Genomic DNA, 16752 nt, shown 5'->3' with positions numbered 1-16752 from the left:
TTTACATGTGTTGTGAGTGTTTGTGACAAGTATCTCCTGTGACTGACTCACAGACTTGTGGGAAATATCACTCTTACTGTATTTGTACATTACATGAAACTCTCATTTGGGCCGTTAACTCATCTTGCCTTTAAATGGGCCATGGGCAGGTTGAAAAGTTGAAAAGAAAATCAGGTTATTTGGTGTCAGGCAGAAAATACAAGAGATCCTCTTTCACCACTATAGCGCTAACAATCATTAAAATCAGCGTAATAACCGAACTAGAGGGCAGTTCTGGATATTCTTTTAAAGACAGGAGATCGTAAGTCATTTTAATATTATTACAAAATAAAATTGAGTGGGAACATTGGATAGGATGATTACAAAGCATTACTGAAGCATAGGAGAGATTATATAACATTTAACAGACTGGCATAACCGATTATGAAATATATTAATATTGTTCTTATTCAAATAGTTAATAACCATTAGCTAGGGGGGCAAGTTGGGTGCACTTAACAAATTAACGGTTTGTGTAGAGAAATAATGCTACTCGTTTTGAACAACCTTTGAGACAGATAAATCACTTTTCTCATTACTGATACAATCAATCTCCCTTGCTGCAAAGGTTATAAGTAGCAGACATTACATTGTGTAATTGAATCATTAATATACTTAATCTCATTAACAGCAAAATTAAGGAACAAATTTGCCTTTTCTTTATAAACCTGCCACTGATGACCAATGAGAACTCTCAGTATAATTATATCCATCATAATTAGTGCATAGTAATAAGTGATTAACATACAATAATGGCTGAGAGAAGCTCTTTGTTCCTAATTGCTGAACATGTACTCGAGTTCATACCCTTTTTGTGTTTAATTGATACCATTTTGCAAATGATTAATCTTATTAATTACTGTTGAATTTTCCTGTGCCTTTAAAGGTTGAAGTGTTGGAAAAAATGGCACTGTAAAAGTACATATGTGGAAAACTGTGTGTGTGTGTTTTTCACTTTGAAGGAATTGATTATTATTATTATCATTATTATTATGTTTTAATACACGCACATACAGACAGAGAAACACACACGTTCTATTGTATTAGATTTAGCCTCCTCTAATCAATTGTATTGATCACCTCTGAAACGGCAGGAGGATCAATAGAGCCTTAATGCGAGTTTGCTGTCCAATCAGAGCCTGTTAAAATCAAGAGAAGGTCTTCAATAGACTGTCTGCTTCCTGTCACATACACCAGGAGATAAATGTGCACAAGGGTGTCCTATACAGCACACACACTGTCATCGTAGAGTTTAAATGTATGAATATAAAAAAATCATAGCTTATCAGCAAAGAAATTGCAAAACATAAATTTATAGATGCTTTAAAAGAGCAGTTGATTTGTGTCTGTGTCTGCATGGTTAACTGGTCCATTTGGTCCAAATGGTCCATTTTAGAATACATAAAGATCTTTATATGACCTGTGAAGCATGATATTAATTTAGAATCTTCTGTTGATATATCCTGAAGGAGACTGATCTAGTGGCACCTCCTGTAGATGTTTGTCAGCTGTGTATGTTTGTTCTCACAGGGCCACAGTTGGCTGTGACTCTAGAGAAGACTTTGTAAGTGCCTGGGCTCTTACTGTGAATATTAACGAGAGAGAGAAAGAGAAAAGGAAGGAGAAAGAAAGAAGGAGAGCGAAACAGAGGGAGCGAATAAGGGCATGAAATCTTAGAAAGCGGCTAAGATAGAGAAAGAAGGAGAAAGAAATGGGAGAACTGGGCCAGAGAGGGTTATAGGCTAGCACAGTCGCTGCTCTCTAAAACCTGCACAAAGGAAGAAAGGAAGTGATAGTGGGACATGTGGGAAGGAGCCAGCCAATGGAAAAGGAAGCAATAAAAACAAGAGCAAACTTCCCTGCACAGGAACCTGTGCACATTTGTGTGTGTGTGTGCCGTGGGTGGTCAGTAGGTCAGTAGTTGTACTCAAGCATGTTTTGTTACATGAAGCTATTAACATAAACAGGGACACTGTTAGGTTTAAAAAAAAAATGTGCTAGAGGGAGAGAGAGAGAGAGAGAAGAACTTTGCGCTGTATTTCAAGGACGTTTTTACTCATCATCTTTGGCACCAATGGTCACTTTTTAACGCCGAAAATGTCATACTTGTTTTTTGGTTTTCTTTCCAGCAAGTGTGCATGTGTTTTACTGTGTGGTCTTTGTGAATGAGACTGCTTAGTCTGCTTTTCAAAGACAGACTCTCATATTGCTTATCCTCCCTCCAGACAGTGGCAGTTTCAAACCACCGAAACCCCAGTTCCGTCTAATGTGTGTTATTGCTTGTTTTAAAGAACAATTAAAAATGAAAAGCTGGAATTTAATGTTGTTTTTCCTTTGTCGGGTGCTGGAAAGATGTGAATGAATGAGTAAACATCTTGAAACATTCATTTTACATTTCTCACACTGAAAATGTCTTCTGCATGCTATTTACAGCACCTCTTCCTAAACATCACACTCATTCCTGAAATGTGCTGGAAATTTCTTAACCACTCAACAATAATAAAATCATATCATAAAGTTCATGCGGAAACAGAGGGATTTTTTAAATCTGTTTTTACAGGCTGAAAATATCACTTAAGCCAAAAGTGATATGTTCATCCTTTTTAAAACAATTTTTAAAGTCAATTATGTGCTGTTTCTCTTTTTGCTTCTAGTTACTAATTTATTAATCTGTTCACATGACTCCCAGGCTTATTAGTGATTTATATATTATTTAAAGCATAAGCAGCTCTGTAGTCATACTTTTTCTCCTTGTTTTTACACTGACTCACTCTGAATCTGTGAGTATGTATGTGTCCATATATGTGTTCAGGCAAAGTTTCTCTAACGTCTAGGCACAGTGTGTATAAATTGTACATTTTAAGTTATTTTTTAAGTTATTTAATCCATTTGCTTACCATGTTTTATGTGTGGTTTCTTTAAGATTATTTACAAGGTGGAATTTGTCCTTCTGTCTTTCAAATTTTAGGTGAAATGTGTCAAAATAATCTCCCTCTAACACTACAACATGCTGAAGAGCTCTTACTCCAAATACCATTCATTATTGTCATAAGAGAAGTGGATGTGATTCATCTAGGCCAGTCGCCATCAGCTGTGCTCTGTTAGTTTGTTAAACTAACACTAAGTTCAACTAATGGAGATTTTTGTTTGTAAGTGAGAGTTTTCACACCTAAGCTGAAACAGACCATGCATGTTTTGACTAAAGTGGTCATTTTGTTTTAGCGTAAGCATTCTTACAATTATTTATGTTATGGAATATATATTTACTTTTTCTTTGTTTTTCAGTGTTCCAATTGGATGAATTCAACATGTCAAATGTGCAGAATCACAAAAGTAGGATTGATTGATATTGTACATTTGCATCATTTTAGATTAATACAAGAATGTGCTGTTTTTACTGTGTTATCTATGTGTTGAAGCCAGGATAAATTGTGACATAACTAGGCATGAATCACTAATTCAACCTTTTCTGAAGATAAGAGGTCTACAGACATCTCTTTCTTTTTTGCTCCATCTCACACACACTGCTGGATGTTGACATCACTGAATTCAGTGATGAACTGTCTTTAACTGAAAAATGAGTGTTTACTATTGTCATTTTGCATTATTGACACACTATTTTCCTAATTAATGCTGTTCAGTTGCTTTGACACAATCTGTATTGTTAAAAGCGCTATATAAATAAAGGTGACTTGACTTGACTTGACTCTTATGCACACATTGACACAACGTAAGACCTCCCCATGACCATCCTCTTGTAACTCTACACTAAAAATTATCTTTCCCAAACAGCTAGATGCTTGTTGGAAGTATGTGTAATGAAAAATCAGGACATCTGAGCATGCAACAGCTACATCTCTTTTCTTTCGTTTGTGCTGTGGTGTTCCTTTTTCACTATTTTGAGCTTTTACAGTGGTTGAGCACATTTCATGTGACTGAGGTGGTCACTGAATTCACTAATCATTTTTTATTGATTATTCACTATTAGTAGCATAAAGTTCCTTTCTTGTAAACACAACTTTTTTTATTCTTTTTTTAATACATGTTTTCTCAGGAGAAAGGCAGAGAGCAAGAACAGTTCTGTCTATGACAATGCAAAAACATATATAGTCTATTGATGTCGAGAGACTGCAACAGTTACAGAGGTAAAGCTTATGTTGGATCAAATGTTAGCTGTGAGCTTGTATTTGTGGTAGTGGGAGGGTGGGTTCACTAGAGGACAATAGCTCCACAATGATCTCTTAATTTATGGGCTTATGCCTTATCTATGTATCATCTAAGTTTTTCAAACGTTTTAAACATGTCTGACACTTCTTTTGTTTATAAATGTATGTACAGTAAAAAAAACTGAATTTAAATCTTATATATTATGCATGTAGCTATATATAAAATGTTTAGTCATACTTGAAATCAGTATCATATATTTGAAGCAGCCTATTCTGTTGTTCATTACTTTAATGAAATGAAGCAAATGAAAGTTATTTGCATAGTAAAATAGAAATCTATTTCAATATTGATCACATATAAGTTCAGTTAACTATTGATTATTGACAGAGAGCAGCAGCTGAGGTAAATAAACTATATGGTGTTTATTTGTAATATAAAGCATTCACACCCTGAGGTCTGGAACGCAACACATTAGAAAAATGCCTCGGTGGCTGCAATAATCCCCGTCATCTGTTGATAACAGATGGTAGATATCATCAGCAGGCGACTGTCTGCCGCTTGACATGATCATCACGCCTGCCATGGAGACAAGATCACAATTTACAACACTTAAACTTTGTCCACTTTCTAAAGAACAAGAAACAATTCGTAATCATAATTCAAATTCGAGTAAATATTCAGTGAGAAATAATGGCATCCGAGACATCACCTATAGTAACGTTATTATCTTCATTTCTCAAAATCAGCTAGACTGATAGCTTCGTTTGTCTTTTCCAGGGCATAAATCTTCCGCTTTGCAGGTCGCTCCAGTGCAATCAGAGGGGAATATCTCTTCTTTAAAACACTGCCTATTCATAAATATGATAACTAATATTATTATTATTATTAAAATATAATCGTTTCAAATGAGACAGGATTTTGTATAACAACGTAAAGTAACATGGACAGATAACTACGTTTGGAATGATAATGTCAATTTTGTTTTTACGCATGTGAAATCATTAAAACACATTGGTTTTTGCATACGTAGGCTGTTGAAAATTTTAAATATGTAATTCTCACTTTTAAAAAATAAATATGCAAATGTTTCAGAAGATAGCTAATTAGCCTATTATCGGCTATAGCACTTGGGGAAAATTTTGAAGCAAATTCAATTTGTCGTATTGTTTCCTCTTATTTCATATGTAATTTATTTTTTGTCATGTTTAATCCAAATTAATTTTTGATTATTGCACATTTAAAAAAAGAAAATCAAAAGATGTCAAAGTGACATAGGACATCAACAGAGCAAACTGTTTAAAGAGAGTTCGTTTTTTTTAATCCAGCTTAAATCGATTCCTAAATATACTTGTTTCCAAAGACATTCTTGATGATTTCCAGACTTTTCACTTTTGTGCGACTTCTAACATTTTAGCACTAAAGATTTATTGGATGAGGACTGTCTTCTCGGTCACCGCCTCGAAAGATAAAAAGCTAAAATTGTTTTGCCAAATTAATTTCAAACAGGCTAGTTTGTTGCATTCGCATAACCGAAGCAGTTCGCTGTGAAGCCCGAGCGCTTCCTCTGTCTCTCAGTCGCGCGGTGAGAGAGTGAGAGTGGGAAGGAGAGGTGGGTGCGAGACTGAGAGGGACACAGCGCGAGTTATGATAGAACAGAGCAGTGACCAATAGAATAACAGAGGGGTGGGGCTGAGGATTTCTCACCGTTCTGCATGGGCCCTTAAAGTTTGTTTGTTCGCTGAATGCGGCGTGTGATGAAAACGTGTTACTGATCCCGTTCGGCAATAATCAGATGAATCTGATTTGGGACATTTGATACATTCTTTGGACTTTCGAGACGCCGATAGTTGCCATTACGCACGAAACTCCGTTGACCGACCTACTTTTAACACCGCTGCCTTGAGGAAAGAACGACTTGCTTAGAAACGGTGCGCTTGCAATGATCCAGGGGCTGAATTACAACAACTTGAATGCCAATCACAAACGAGGATACGCGAAACGCTCTGAAACGTCAAGCTAAGGAAAGGGCTGTGGGAGACCTTTGGCAGAGAGTTTGGCCATCCGGACACTTTTTGGTGAATTGCAACTTTTGAGCACCAGTTTGATGCCCACCGAGATCAAAAGATATGGTTGGTCTTTCGGAAGAGAAATTGTTCATTTGCAAATGAATCTCCACGATGATGAAAATGTTGAGAGCGAAGCCCCACAATGAGTGGGACTCATAGAGAATTGCAATTTGTAAATCAACTTGTATGTTAAACAGCATGATTTTTGAGGGACAAAAAGAAAGGAGGTGGGGTGAGAAAGAATGAGGAAACTGGAGAAAGGCCACAGCCCTAAAAGGGCTGGGAGGGAGGGAACTGTACAGTTTTTCTTTTGCGAATGCTTATGGTTCATTTTCAAGAAAAAGTCCCAACCTGTTCCACTGTATAAAAAAAAAAAAAATCAGCATGTGTTCTGGCATGTGATATTATTACTGTACACTTAAACTTACACTTGTTTACTCAAGCAAAGAGTTTCTTGCTTAGCCAAATGGTCAGTAATTGTTTACTTTTTATTTTTTTGTATTTTTATTTTTTATTCAAATGCTTGCACTGATAACGCTGCATAAACAATCACCTAAAACTAGTTACAAATGTTCCTACTGATTGAATAATTATTTAGTATTCCAAATAATACAGTGCCTTGTCATCTTTTAAAACGTACATTTACTACACATATGTTTTTCGAGCTACAAATAAGAGTGCAAAATATTTATTAAGAGCCTATATTATAGAATTATTATTTTCTTTGAACATGTAAAATAACGATAGGCTATAACAAGCCTAATTCTATATGAATGATTCTTTTTTCTCTAAAATGCTCTCCTACTAAATGTAGTCATTTAATTTAATAGTCTTTAGTGTTTGCACATTTCTGTTTCTGAAGTCAGCCAGGCAGTGACTAGGTTTTGTAACAGTCATTGACTACAAATTTTAAGCCTATTCTTGTTTTACCGTCTCACGTCCCATCGAGCTATAAAAAGAATGTAAAGGGCATGCTGAACATTCTGATCAGTAAAGCGTCTTACTTGAACCGTTTTAAAACGAGGTGTTTCGGAGGAAGTCTCCTATCTCTTGCTTAACTCAGCGTTTAGTAGGCTATCATGTTTCTGATTAGAATGGGACCTTTGAAGAGGTAGGGATTTTGTTTCATATCGAAACTAGATCCAAATAACTTTCTTCAGTTTATTTTTTATTCAGCTTTTAGTCAAATCCATTTTCAATATTCCGTTGTGGAACATGTGACGAATGAACAGAAGTGACCTACGTATACTATTAATGCAAAAGCGAAAGTTAGTAGGCTATAGAAATGTAGCACACCGTTCATTTAATGACCGTTCTACGGCAATCTTTATGTTAGCCTACATATAGAAACATTAATTACTGGCACAACACGACTATTAGCTCTTCAATATTGCAGTAAACAGCAACGTTATTTTACGCTCCTCCTCTTCACGTTAATTCATTTGATTTCTGAGGTTATAAATAAAATAAAAATACACTGCTTTTCGTTGCAGATAATGGGCCGCTATAGACACCAGTTGCTTTTAGATGTCACAACTTCAGTTTCATAGGCGTTCCTTAAACCTACAATGTGTTTATGTTTGGATATGAGAACAGAAAATATATCAGTTATAGGCCTAATCGGGTTTTCCCCCTTGTTATAGCCTAAGTTTTTTTTAAAATACTGATTTTCGCGGTTCTGTGTGTTGAGATGCAATACTAAGAAGCTACATCCCCTTATTTGAACATAGCCTATTCCCTTTTAATTCGTAGAGAACGAAATACAGAAATCAGCTCGTTGTTATTAAAAATTAATACGAGAACAGGCCCAGATTTAGGCTACATAAGCAGTTGTTTGGCGACTGACTTCCGAAGGTAAATTTCATTCATAGGTACATTTTATGTGATTACTGCTAGAATTTCAGAAACGGAAAAGAAAACAGATTTTCAAAATCATGGCATAGCTGGATGTTCCCTTTTCAATTTAATAAAGACGTGAATGGCAGTGTTTGTCAACCGCTGTCAGCTGACCAAGTTCACATTTTCGCCAAATACAGCTCATTCAAAGCAAGAGGAAAAGGCATAACCTGTAGACTATGTCAGTTCAGAAATGTATTGCTGTCTTCGTGATTTAAGCATTGCTTGGTAACTTTTTTCCTTAAACTTTGGTTTAAACCAGGTCTTGATAAATACAGATAAACTTCCTTGGTGTCTTCTCACTTGAGAAAAAGCAGAGAGGCTAATTTCCCCCCTATGCTTTGCTGCCTGTGTGAGGTATTAGAAAGCAGTATTACGGCTAGACGGAGGTGAGGAGTCTGTCCCTGTTGGCCTGTCACTGAGGGTGGGATGTAGAGCTTTTTTAACCTTTGCCAGGCTTCCTCTGTGGGGAGGCGAGGAGAGATCAGGTCACGGTTTGTTCATGTGTACCATGTCTCTGACCTCCACCATGCTGTGCTATAGCCAGCCAAACAGGGACTCTTACTTTTTTTCTGGTGTGTGTGTGTGTGTGGTTGAGGAGGTGGGGGGTGATGTGGATTGAGATCAGTGTGGCTGCTTTCCCCTTTCACCTCAGCAAATTTGCCACACATCTACCCAGAGAGATTGTCAGCGAGGTCCCCCCCCCTCCAAAACACACACAAGCATCGCAAACAACAGGGATTTTGTAATGTCGTCATTTTGTCAGTGTTTATGTAGTGAAAGTTTTGGAAGTGGCTTCAACGTCTGATTAAAAAAAAAAACAATTCTCAAGTCTCCTCTCACACTCGTCCTTTTAAGAGCAAGTCATAAGAATTGAGGATGAGGGCTCGGTGACCAGCAGATAAGCCTTTCCCAGGCACACCATCTAGTGTTCAGTAGGAAGTTTTCTATGGCTTGAGAGAGAAAGTGAGGGAGGGACGCTAAGTGAAAGCAGGAAAGTTGAGGGTGGGTGGAAGATAGTAAGGGACACACAAGGAGGTTCTGAGTGAACGGTAACTCACTCTTCGAAGTCACAACTAGCAAGGCGCCTGCAGCTGAGAAAAGTAACGTAGACATTACAAATTATTATCATGTATGTTTATCCTCTCTTTTTTTCTAGTCATTCTTTTTTCTTTTTTTACTTACCACATCACCAATTCTCTCTCTTTTTTTCTGTCTTGATTTGCTTGGGATGAGATCTTTGACCTGCTCTGTAGCATGCTGACGATGTCCCAAATCCATCTCACTGTATAGAACTGTTCTCATCAAAACTAGCTCTGCCTCACTAATCTACAGCTCAGCACACAGCCATGCACAGTGTACAATAGCTTTTACAAACTAGCGTCGTTTCTTGCTTTCCATGTACTTTAGAGTGACTACGTATAGACACACATCTGGCTTTGTAAGCTGCCCATTGCACATTGTTGTTTGAGTATAATTAAATTCTCAACTATTAATGCTTTTCTAGTTGAGAAAATTCATTTCAGCTTGCTTATCTTGTTTTTTTTTAGACTGAAAATAATTATTTAAAATGCAAATTTATTCATGTATTTGTTCAAATGCTATTTTATTTATTTTTGGGCACGCAGATGTTTTTTTTTAATTAAAACAATGGGGAGCCATCCTGTCTCTCCACAGGGCTGGGACACACTTCTTGCAGGGGTTTCATTTGCAAATGAATCTCCACGATGATGAAAATGTTGAGAGCGAAGCCCCACAATGAGTGGGACTCATAGAGAATTGCAATTTGTAAATCAACTTGTATGTTAAACAGCATGATTTTTGAGGGACAAAAAGAAAGGAGGTGGGGTGAGAAAGAATGAGGAAACTGGAGAAAGGCCACAGCCCTAAAAGGGCTGGGAGGGAGGGAACTGAACAGTTTTTCTTTTGCGAATGCTTATGGTTCATTTTCAAGAAAAAGTCCCAACCTGTTCCACTGTATAAATAAAAAAAAAAATCAGCATGTGTTCTGGCATGTGATATTATTACTGTACACTTAAACTTACACTTGTTTACTCAAGCAAAGAGTTTCTTGGTTAGCCAAATGGTCAGTAATTGTTTACTTTTTATTTTTTTGTATTTTTATTTTTTATTCAAATGCTTGCACTGATAACGCTGCATAAACAATCACCTAAAACTAGTTACAAATGTTCCTACTGATTGAATAATTATTTAGTATTCCAAATCATTTTAAAACCACTCTCTGTATTAAGATGATCATGCAATTACTTCATTCATGCTTAGCCTGGTATGAGTGAATTTCTGTGCTCCTGCAGAGTGCGTAGCAATCTGAATGCCAAAGGCTTACTTGTTCCTGTCAGATCCTGATTGCAGGCTGACTGGATACAAATTAGTTTAGTGACAGGGATAACCTGTCCAAGATGCCTGCAGTTGGTTGAAAATGAGCAAAGTTGACAGCAAATTGAAAGTCTAATAAGTCCTTCAAATGGTTGATTTGTGCCTAGTGGACATGTAGACATTGAGGAGTATGAAATATTGGAAATCAATGGCCCTCTATGAAATTTAATTAGGGCCCATTGTTCTCAGTTCATAGTATTTTTTATGTTTTGATGGATTATCTGAAGAAAATGATTACCTAAGGTGGTTGAATTGATGGGACTTTGATACACATCTTCAAAGATCACTTTTAAGCAATATTGTAAAAGTGCTATTGATTTTGTCTCTTTTCTTATCCTATTTCATCATAGCTCTACATAGTGTGGAGGCCACTTTATTGGTGTTATTTGGTATTTGTTTCTTTTTTGATGGTTGTTTTTTGAACGTATGAGGGGGATAAGCATTAAACTGATTAACAGAGGGTTAATAACAAAAGAATTTGCAGAGATAAAGCTGCTTCTTCAGATACAAAACATCTCTAATCACTAATCCCCCTGTTCCCCCCTCTTATTTCCTCTGCAGGGGACACAGAGACCAAACCGGACGACTCCCCCTGTAAAGACTCGGGTGCCCATGTCTGCAGTAGATGTTGCGCAGAGTTCTTTGAACTATCGGATCTTGAACAACACCAGAAGAATTGCACTAAGAATCAATTAGTTCTAATTGTGAATGAAAATCCAGTGTCTCCTTCCGGAACCTTCTCCCCAGGCTCCTCTCCTCATAATCCTGATGAGCAGATGAATGATACAACTAATAACACAGATCAAGCAGAGTTGACCGACCTTTTGGAGCAGAACGTACTTGACAAAGAGGAGGCCATGGACACTGAGATGTCAGGAGTCTCTGCACCTCATAATGATGGAAGTGGATGTATGGCAGGTGGCAGCCCACTCAGTGGCGTTGGAAGCAGCCATGGAGCTCTGGGCAGCACTGGGTCCAATCTGGGGAACTCTGTTATCTCTGCCTCACTACCTCAGCTGGGTAACTTGACTGAGCTGGGTAATTTTTCCATGATCAACAGCAACGTCATTATTGAAAACCTACAGAGCACCAAAGTGGCAGTGGCCCAGTTCTCTCAAGAGACCAGAGCAGCGGGAGGGCAAAGAGTGGCTGTGCCAGCCCTCATGGAGCAGCTTTTGGCCCTACAGCAGCAGCAGATCCATCAGCTACAGCTCATCGAGCAGATTCGTCACCAGATTCTTATGCTAGCCTCACAGTCACCTGAGATCCAAGCACCGCCTAATTCTTCCCATGTGACTTTAGGTTCAGGTACTAGCCCACTAACCACTCTTAGTTCCCATTTGTCTCAACAGTTGGCAGCTGCTGCAGGGTTAGCACAGAGCATAGCTAGCCAGTCTGCAAGCATTAGCAGTTTGAAACAGATGGCTAATGTTGTGCAGCTACCTCAGAACAATTCCAGTGTGGGAGAGTCATCTCAAAACCTTGGAGCAGCAGGACCAGCTACAGTTAATGCCCCACCTTCAGACAAGAGGCCAGGTAATGCAGGAAGCTTGCATCCTCAGTTGGGAAATCCATCACTGGCGAAGTCATCCACACCAGCCTTTGCAATGGGAAGCCTATTGAATCCTGTGGCTAATACCCTTCTACCTCAGCCTCCACCAGGCAACCCAATATTTTCCAGTGCACTGCCCAGTGTCGGTACCACAGTTGAGGATCTCAACTCACTGGCTGCACTTGCTCAGCAAAGAAAAGGCAAGCCACCTAATGTATCTTCTTTTGAACCGAAGAGTAGCTCTGAGGAAACATTTTTTAAGCATAAGTGCAGGTTTTGTGGCAAGGTGTTTGGTAGTGACAGTGCTTTGCAGATTCACTTACGTTCTCACACGGGTGAGAGGCCATACAAATGCAACATATGTGGCAACCGCTTTTCCACACGCGGTAACTTGAAGGTTCATTTTCAGCGTCATAAAGAGAAGTATCCACACATTCAGATGAACCCATATCCTGTACCAGAACATCTAGACAATATTCCTACGAGTACTGGCATTCCCTTTGGTATGTCTATGCCTCCCGAGAAGCCAGTGACTAGCTGGCTCGATAGTAAACCTGTTCTGTCTACTCTGACATCTTCTGTTGGCATGTTACTTCCACCAACTATACCAAGCCTGCCTCCATTCATCAAGAAGGAAGATAATAGCTCAATGGCTATAAGCAGCCCTTCTCATTCTGCTAAAAGCGACTCAGGTCCTGCTGATGCACTTATGAGGAACACAGATAATGTGTTGGAAGAAGGGGAGAGCACAACCCTGCCTACCTCATATGAAAAAGTTGAAGAAAACAACCATTCATCCAGTCTAACGACAAACATGAGCTCTGCAGTGGAGGGTACCATTGAGTACACCACCTCCAACAGCCCTCCCATGGCCACTAATCCACTCATGCCCCTGATGTCAGAACAGTTCAAAGCTAAGTTTCCTTTCGGGGGTCTCCTTGATCCTCTCCAAGGTTCAGAAACATCTAAGCTTCAGCAACTCGTTGAGAACATCGACAGGAAAGTGACAGACCCTAATGAGTGCGTTATCTGCCACCGTGTTCTTAGCTGCCAGAGTGCACTCAAAATGCACTACCGCACACACACCGGGGAGAGGCCTTTCAAATGTAAAGTGTGTGGTCGTGCCTTCACCACCAAGGGCAATCTCAAGACTCATTACAGTGTCCATCGAGCTATGCCGCCACTGAGGGTCCAGCATTCTTGTCCTATTTGCCAGAAGAAGTTCACAAACGCTGTGGTACTTCAGCAGCACATTCGCATGCATATGGGTGGCCAGATCCCTAACACCCCTCTTCCTGACAACTATCCAGAATCCATGGGATCCGATGCTGGCTCATTCGATGAAAGAAACTTTGATGATCTTGAAAACTTCTCTGATGAAAATATGGAAGGAATCGAGGATGGACCAGACAGCAGCATTCCAGACACACCAAAGTCAGTTGATGCATCTCAAGACAGCCTCTGTTCATCCCCTACTCCACAGGAGTCATTACGCATGGAGAGCCAAGAGAAGAGTGCCAATCAGGGAGCAGAAGAAGAAGTGCAGTGTGACCAAGGGAAATTAATGGAGAACGGAGTAATGGAAGGAGACAGACTCACAAATGACTCCTCTTCTCTTGGAGGCGACATCGAAAGCCAAAGTGCCGGAAGTCCAGCTGTCTCTGAATCTACCTCTTCCATGCAAGCTCCATCACCCTCTTATGGTACTATCCAACAGCAAAAGTCTCCTAGTCTGGAGGACCGGCAGCAGAGGGCATTGTCATTGGACTACATTAGTGTGGGTCTCATGCAGTCTCATTCTCACAGTCCTGGAGCTCTGGATCTTACTTCAATTAACTCATCAAAAGATCCTCTTAGCATGCTTTTCCCCTTCCGTGAGCGAGGCACCTTGAAGAATACAGCATGTGACATCTGTGGCAAAATGTTTGCCTGCCAGAGTGCCTTGGACATCCATTACCGAAGCCATACCAAAGAGAGACCGTTCATTTGCACAGCATGCAACCGGGGCTTTTCCACCAAGGGGAACTTGAAGCAACATATGCTGACCCACCAGATGCGAGATTTGCCCTCCCAGCTCTTTGAGCCTAACACCAGTCTTGCCTCCAGCCCAACTCCATCGCTTCTATCTGTTGGACCCTTGTCCTCAATGATGAAGGCTGAGGTCAATGGCTTTCTGCATGGCCTTCAACCTGAAGTAAAAGACTTGCCCCCAGCACTGGTGACCTCATCTGCTTCCACCTCTCCAGTACTTTCGGCCGCCCCACCACGGAGGACGCCTAAGCAGCACTACTGTAACACTTGTGGGAAGACATTCTCCTCCTCCAGTGCCCTGCAAATCCACGAGAGAACCCATACGGGAGAGAAGCCCTTTGCTTGCACAATCTGTGGACGAGCATTTACCACCAAAGGAAATCTCAAGGTAATTACTGCTGTATATAAGAAGAAAATTATTTTCTCTGTTTTTTTATGAAATACGTTATTTGAACTTTTTACTTGATGTTATTTTGCTATTCATGTGTGTGAAAAGCCAGCCAAAATAGGGATTGATCATATAAACAAGTATTGATGAGGGAAAATAAGTAGAATGCTTTGTGAATAATAAGGGGGGAAAGTGAAAAGCACAAGCATGCATAAAGAAATTATACAGAAAGTATACAATTATAAAGAAAGTATACAGAAATAATAAAGAGGAAGTGGAAATGGTGAGTCATCCAATTAATATGAATATTGGGCTGAAACTTGAACTTGAAATTGGTAGAACAAAGCCAAGAATGCTTCACTTAACAGGCCTTAACCATAGTTACCAACGGTAACCACCCTTAGCAGTGGCATGCTAACTATTTTTCCAGAGTTTATCTTTGATCGCAATAAATAAATAGGCCAAGCACACAGATAAACAGAATCCTGGGGGGTTTATATGGATATGTGATTGCACTAATTTGTGTGAAATGTGACTCGCAATAGGCATAATTTTCAGGAAGAAATGTAAATATCAAACTTAGGGCTGTGCAAATAATCAAATGCGATTTTCATGCGCATCTCGTCAGTAAAGCCAGTTCTGTGATTAGTAGTACATTTCCAGCACGTGCTTTCAGATGGAGCGGCATTTACTACACAGAGCCGTAGGTCACTGACAAGCTATGCAAAAACGCGTTCATAATCGTCAATGAATCGCCTGCCATTTTGAATGTGATTTTGCGTAGCTTGTCAGTGATTTACGGCTCTGTGTATTAAATGCCGCTCTATCTGAAAGGACGTGCTGGAGATTTACTACTAATCACAGAACCGGCTTTACTGACGAGATGCGCATGAAAATCGCATTCGATTATTTGCACAGCCCTAATCAAACTATTAATTTCCCTCTGAATAAATAAGTAGGTACTCTTTTAGCGAAGTATGAAATTGAAAATTCATTTTCAGATGTCTGATTTCACTGCATAAAGTATTGATATAAAAAATTTATAATGAATTTGCAATGCATTAAACACTATCAGTTTGAAAACATTGTCTCATAAATTGGGAATGGGGATCAATAAATCATTTCTGAGCTTTGAAAATAGCAAAAGTAGCATAAAGATGAGAAAATGTACACCTCATATGTTCAATGCTACACTAAGTGTTGTGACAATTAAAATTTTTTATATAAATATATATATATATATATGGACTGTTACATGCACTTTCTTGAAACGTTGGAAGATCTTTTAGGGCCCAGTTTCTCTACAGTTTAATACCTACTAACAACTACGATACTGTAATTCTTTACTCTAATACTCAAATACATCAGTTTTCCAAAAGAGTGTCGGTCTTGATGATTTATTTGTATTGCACTTTTTAAGTTTATTTAACCATCTGAACTATTTAAAATCATATACGTATTTTTCATTTCAAAATGTTGAGTTTGCCTAGTCGATACTGTTTTTAGCTCTGGCAGAAATTCTTTGTCTGATGGACTATGGATTGCTTTTCCCGACAGCGTGTATTAAACGTGTGAAATATTAATCCAAAGTCGGTTACATATTTAACTTCAACGTGTAAGACCGCGTCCGTCAGGATGCAAATGCAATTACAGAGCGCTTCATTAAAACACATGCAGCTCCGCTGTAAGTCACAGTTCTGACTTCATCATTCTGCTGGTTGACAGGCTTCAGCATCTTTAATTAAACAATCGATCGTTTTAGAAGCCCCTTTCTTTCAGCGTTTGTTTAGATGGATTGGTTCACCGTTCCTGTCTTATAAGGAAAACTTTTTAGGCTGACCCGTTTTCTTCGAGTTAATAGGTTTTTGGCTGAATATATTTTAATATAAATTGTAGGCTACTTTAATTTGGTACTAGAATTGTTTCATGTTACCCGGAGATTTTGGATTTAGCCGGACTGTAAATGTTGTACACGTTATAATTATCAAAAATATGAATTAGCCCATTTATGTACATTTTGCGCTGCACAAACGATACCTGTCTTTGCTTTCGCCTTTGGATTTCGCCCTTTAACAGGATTTTGTCATCACCAACAAAAGCATAAAATATTCTGTTATCGGGGTATTGTTAAAATTTTAAGATTGATTCTTGTTAATTATTCAACCACTTTTAAAATATATAAACCATTTAAGGGAATGCCATTGATGAATAGTGGG

At 38.8% G+C, this 16752-nt stretch overlaps 1 protein-coding gene across 1 annotated transcript; it reads left to right on the top strand.

The window, feature by feature from the left end:
* Positions 1-11092: 11092 nt before the first annotated feature.
* Positions 11093-15103, top strand: LOC107551473 (sal-like protein 1; the record flags this gene model as incomplete). The annotated part of the gene is made up of 1 exon (XM_016233082.1): positions 11093-15103. A coding segment is annotated over one exon (3495 nt), but the record flags the coding sequence as incomplete, so codon positions are not given.
* Between the last annotated feature and the right edge of the window lie 1649 nt (positions 15104-16752).

The sequence above is a fragment of the Sinocyclocheilus grahami genome, unplaced genomic scaffold, assembly GCF_001515645.1.
Source record: "Sinocyclocheilus grahami isolate Dianchi unplaced genomic scaffold, SAMN03320097.WGS_v1.1 scaffold425.1, whole genome shotgun sequence".
In the NCBI taxonomy this organism is placed as follows: domain Eukaryota; kingdom Metazoa; phylum Chordata; class Actinopteri; order Cypriniformes; family Cyprinidae; genus Sinocyclocheilus; species Sinocyclocheilus grahami.
The sequence above is the reverse complement of the archived record's forward strand: the minus strand, read 5'-3'. Positions and strand labels throughout refer to the sequence as shown.